The sequence below is a fragment of the Lycorma delicatula genome, chromosome 1 (genome assembly GCF_047948215.1).
Source record: "Lycorma delicatula isolate Av1 chromosome 1, ASM4794821v1, whole genome shotgun sequence".
In the NCBI taxonomy this organism is placed as follows: Eukaryota; Metazoa; Arthropoda; class Insecta; order Hemiptera; family Fulgoridae; genus Lycorma; species Lycorma delicatula.
Genome location: NC_134455.1, coordinates 344,256,245 through 344,261,786, shown reverse-complemented (window position 1 = coordinate 344,261,786; position 5,542 = coordinate 344,256,245). Strand labels below are relative to the sequence as shown.

The 5,542-nt window shown below is 49.7% G+C and overlaps 1 protein-coding gene across 1 annotated transcript; it reads right to left on the bottom strand.

The window, feature by feature from the left end:
- Nucleotides 1-1,001: 1,001 nt before the first annotated feature.
- On the bottom strand, nucleotides 1,002-1,516 carry LOC142318391 (histone H2B-like). The gene has a single exon (XM_075354973.1). It carries the CDS (start codon nucleotides 1,423-1,425, stop codon nucleotides 1,054-1,056), a length of 372 nt encoding a protein of 123 aa, XP_075211088.1. The 5' UTR covers nucleotides 1,426-1,516; the 3' UTR covers nucleotides 1,002-1,053.
- Between the last annotated feature and the right edge of the window lie 4,026 nt (nucleotides 1,517-5,542).

Sequence of the window (5,542 nt, the reverse complement as noted above, 5' to 3'; positions counted from 1 at the left end):
TCACTTCTATTATACGAGCACTTAAATTGAATTTATTTGATAAATAAATCAATCAATTTGTATGTAATTAAAGTTATTTTTTACGATTTTTTTTTTGTTTTTGTTTTACACATCAGTAATCAATCTCTCTTTTAATGTACAAGTTCAGGAAATCTATTAATCTAAATTCAGGAAAGCAGTCTAATTATTAGAAAATCAGCTATGCTGTGCCGTTATGTAAGTAACGGCTTGCAAAACACAAAAAAAAAAAAAAAAAAAAAAACTGAAACAGTATTATGATGAAGATGAAGATGAGGAGGAGGAGTGTAGTAGTAGTAGTAGTAGTAGTAGTAGTAGTAGGCGGTGAAGAAAGAAGAAGAAGAAGAAGAGGAGGAGGAGGAGGAGCAGCAGTAGTTAGTTGGATTTTGAAAAGTAACCGGAATCTATCATCCCGTTTGTTAGTGTGTATTTTGTGTAATGGTGCGCACGCGCTACCACTCACTCGACAACCGCCCCTACCTCAAGGTCATTCCCTGTGTGTGTGTGTGTGTGAGTGAGTGAGTGAGTGAGTGAGTGAGTGATGGGTAAGTAACAATAATATGTCAAGTGAAATGATTTTCTGTTTTGCGGCAGTTTTCTTTTCGCGGATGGCGGGCGGTGGGGGGTGTTTGGGTTGTTGGTGCGGTATAATGCCTGCCGATATCAACATTAATTGAGGTTAAAAACATATTTGTTGCGTTCTTTGCTTTGGGCAAGATGTGTGAATTTTCCCCCCTGAAACCATGTTAACGAAGCGTTTTAATTACACTTACTACACATTTGTTCATTTTTTTTTTCCTTAAAGGAAAACTGGAATAGTAAGGTAAGGAAAATGTTTTTATTTATTTTTCTATTTACATATCTCGTGTTACGGAATACATACACATTTTATCACTTATGTACATAAAAAAGGAATTTATATCCCTATAAAATAATCGCAAAGAACCAAAATGTTTTTAACCTCAATTATAATGTGGTGGCCCTTAAAAGGGCCGTTTATATTTTGTACCTACTGTAACCAGGACTATCCGCTGCTTACTTAGAGCTCGTGTATTTGGTTACGGCCTTGGTGCCTTCGCTGACAGCGTGTTTGGCCAATTCACCGGGCAACAGAAGCCGTACGGCGGTCTGGATCTCCCTGCTGGTGATTGTGGACCGCTTGTTGTAGTGGGCGAGCCTGGAAGCCTCGGCCGCGATGCGCTCGAATATATCGTTAACGAAGCTGTTCATGATGCTCATCGCCTTAGAGGAGATGCCGGTGCCAGGATGGACCTGCTTCAACACTTTGTAGATGTAGACCGCGTAGCTTTCCTTCCTCTTGCGTTTCTTTTTCTTGTCTCCCTTGGCGATGTTCTTTTGCGCCTTGCCGGCCTTCTTGGCCGCTTTACCGCTGGTCTTAGGTGGCATGATGCTTTGAATTTGGTGGAACGCAGGTACGGAAGGACCTATTTATGATAGAAATCGGTATTTTTGCTCCCAATAAGACCGGCCCGTCGAAAAGAAATTCCCTTCTCCCACGAATGACGAGGCTGCAAACAACGTATGGCAACTTGCCGACCAATCGTGTGGAATGGAATGGAATGCAAAGTTGGCAGGAGTCTATTACTCCCTACTTTATCGCAGAGCCTGGACAGAGTCCCTTGCTGCTGGATCTTTCTAATCGGGCTTTTTTTTTTTAAAAGGTTATTTTTAATCTCGGATCTAATTTTTCAATTTTTGTCTATTATTATTTTAGTGAATTAAAGACGGATTTAATTGCATTCCAATCCGTTGTTGAACCAGCGTTATCAAACCCATTGCATGGGCCGACCGCGGAAGGCTAGGCTTATAAAGCCTGTCCTCCCGACGTAATTCCCCTTCAGACCGTCCACTGAAGTCCTTTCGGTGCTAACTCTTTAATAGGCTAGCAGGAATACGCCACAACGGGACACTAGCTACAAAGGAGGGAGCAATGCGTCCCCTTTTCCGGAGGAGTCGCTATTGCTGGGTTATTTGTCTTATGTAAGTTTTAAATTAGGAGAGGTTGTGTAGAAGCTCTTCATCCGCTTCTGGTATGGCTGCCCTTCAGGACGCATCTCTGCTGGGCTCTGTTCCGGACTCCAGTCCGTGATGTTGAGACGAGTGGTCTTCCTTCTTCTTCATCTTCTCCCTCTTCTTCTCCCGAAGACCTCTTCGTTCTTCTTTGGCCTGCACTTTCCAAGAATTGGTAGTAACCGAAGTTACGTACCGTTAACCTTGTAATTCCCGAAGCCCCGAAGGGCTGAGCGGGGGAAAGTGCAGGTTTCTTCGCTCTTCTGTGCTGTCAGTGGCTGCTGGGCAGGTCGCTGCTGGGCAGGTCGTTGCTGGGCAGGTGGCTGCTGGGCAGGTGGCTGCTGGGCTGATGGCTGCTGGGCTGATGGCTGCTGGGCTCGTTCCCTCTTTCTTCTTTCTTGAAAGGAAAGGAAGGTAATAGGGAACTTACAATGGTGGTGCCTATACTCGATCGCGGTTTTGGGGCGGCGATTTTCTGGAAAGAAGTAAACAGTAATTATTCACTCCACGTAATCATTAACCTTCAGACACACGTGTGTCTGAGAAGGGGTTGGGGGGACCGCGTGGCCGCAGTGAAGAAACCATTTGCTCTTGCGGTGGCTGCTGGTATCTGCAACAAAAGAAGCAGAACACACACACGGAAAAAAAAAAAAAAAAAAAAAAAAAAAAAAAAAAAAAAAAAATTTATTTAATTTTTACTTTCTTTCAACTGGCAGGATGAGACGGCACGTCGAGTCGTTCCACATCCACGTTTCTCCCGTTTCTGAAACAAGAGAAACAGAACAAAACACGCAAAAAAAAAAAAAAAAAAAAAAAAAAAAAAATATTTTAAATTTAGACCGCGTTTTTGTTGTATGCGCGACTTACCGTATTTGAAGTCTTCAAATTCTATAACTCGCGAAAAACTATTTACTCGCGACCCCGGAAACGCGTCTGACGCACTATTCCGTTTATGGCTCATGCGATATGGAGGCCCCTAAGCCTGGTTTGTCGATTTTCGGCTACCGCACCGCACCATCACGGTGGTTCGTCCAGTACGGCGTGAGGCCGCTTCCTTACACCTGTCGGAGTTGGGTCCTCTCTGCAGATGTCCCGAAGATGACTGTGTTCGGACACAGCCGCTCTCCCGAACAGTCTGCGCGCCTGCGCCACCCCCACCTCGGACACGGATTGAAATCTCGCATCAGATCGGAGAGTGGCGTTCCTGACGAACCACGGAGCTCCAAAGATCGTCCGCAACGCTATGTTTTGGACGGCCTCGATCTTCTTTTGAAGCGAGGAGCTCAACACTGCCCCCCATGCCGGGTAAGCATATGTTAGAATCGGCAGTACGTACAGCCGAAAAATGAGCAGCTTAGTTGCCAGTGGGTACGGGCTGGCACTGTTCAGCACTGGGTATAGCGAGGCTCTGGCGGCCTTAGCCCTTCGGGTCGCATAATTGACATGCTCGTCGAAGGTAAGCCGCCTGTCCAACACCACCCCCAGGTACTTAACTGTTTTCTCAAAAGGGATTTTCTCCCCTGAGATTTCCAGCTCTCTGGTCGGTTTTCGTGTCTTGCATGTGAACATCACGGCCACCGATTTTTCACCGTTGACCCTGATTCTCCACATGTCGAGCCACGGTTCCACTAAGTCCAGCTGCCTTTGGAGCCTCCGGACCGCGTAATCCACATTTGCGGATTCGTAGAAATATGCCGTGTCGTCTGCGTAAAGGGCCGTTTTGACCCCTTCCGACAGCGGCATATCGTTCACGTACAAAGTGTACAAGAACGGGGAAAGTACTGCTCCTTGGGGAACCCGACAGATCCGGCAGGTCTTAGTGGCCGGTGGAAGGCTGTTTTTTGGGTGGACTGCCTGTAGGGTAGTCGACCATATTGAGGTAGCCCGCTGCTTTAAGTGTCAGGGCTATGGACACACCTCTCTCCGATGCAGATCGCAGAAGGAGATGTGTGGCCACTGTGCCGCTTCGGGGCACAGGGCAGCCAGCTGCCGTCACAAATCGGCGCCGGCCAAGTGTGCCGCCTGTGCCCAGGTGAAAGGCAGTGATGCTGGACACCGGGTCGGGAGTAGGCAATGTAGGGCGTACGAGATAGCACGGGCTAGAGCTGTTAATAACACAGCTTATGGCGACGCCTGAACGGCACGAAACCCTAGGGGACGGCCTCCACCCACTCGAACGCCTGCGCCTGGGGCAGATTAATCTGCACCATTCCCGGGCGGCCACGAGCGAGGCCATGAGGCTCCTCGAGGAGTACGACCTCGAGGTCCTCTTGGTCCAGGAGCCGTACGCGGTCGCGGATAGGGTGGTCGGCTTCCACGGGGTGAAAGTAATTCATTCTCGTGGGGGACGGCCGCTCTCTGCGATCGTGGTGGGATCAGACGCTCTGGGTGTGTTCTGGATGCCCCAGTGGTCTGATGAGCGATTCACCGTGGTGCGAATCACGAGGGGTACGCTCGATGTCGTACTCGTGTCGGGATACTTCCAGCTTGGATGGAGTATCGATGACTTGCTGGCGAAGTTGGGCGGGATTCTGGACAGTCTCCCGGGCACCAGAGTGTTGGTTGCCCTGGATGCTAACGCCAAGTCTACCGCCTGGGGTTCTCCACTCACAGACCCCAGAGGCGCTGGTCTCGAACAGTTCGCAGAAGCCAGGAACCTCTACCTCATTAATGATGCGGAGCAGCCACCAACTTTCTCCAGCGAACTGGGAGAGAGTTATATAGACGTCACTTTGGTGACGGGTGACTTGCTTCGAAGGGTAGGTAGTTGGACTGTCTGGCCCGAGGCCAGTGTGAGCGATCATAGGCTTATAACCTATGATATTGCTTACGGAGGCGGTCTAAGGGCACCAAATCCAGGTCGCTACAACCTAAGGGGCCTGGATCAGCGCAGGCTGAGGCGGGTATGCGATGCTGCATTGCAGGGATTGCAGTGGAGCATGGAGTCCAGGGAGGAGGTGGAATTGATGGCGGAGCTAATCGGCCGGGCCATCAAGACTGGCTGCGACGAGGTCCTACGGCGGCCTAGGCCAATGGACGGACCCGTCACAAGCAGCCAGTCCGCTGATCTGAGCGTGCCTGGAGCCGTCATGACCCCATTTTCCGGGGGGTCGTCTGTGGAAGGCAGACGGAGGCCCGGCAAGAAATGGTGGTCCTCTGACCTTAGCGTGCTGCGCGCAAGAGTGAGGTCCGCTCGGGCTAGATACCAGCGTTGCCCCCTAACGGGGATCACTGTCAACGACGTGCGCGCTGAGCGTCTGTGGACCTTCCGGCGTGCCCGTAATAAATATGTTCACGCCATCAAGGAAGCCAAACTCAAGTTTTGGAAGGACTCCATGCGGGAATTGCAACGCGATCCCTGGCAGCTCGCAAAGTCTTGTTACAAGCCAAAGCCATTGCACGTGTTGTCCAGTGTTCGATGCGGGTTAGGTGGTCGTGACCACACTTTAACATCCGTGGCGACCTACCGGGTGTTCCTGGATACTCTGTTTCC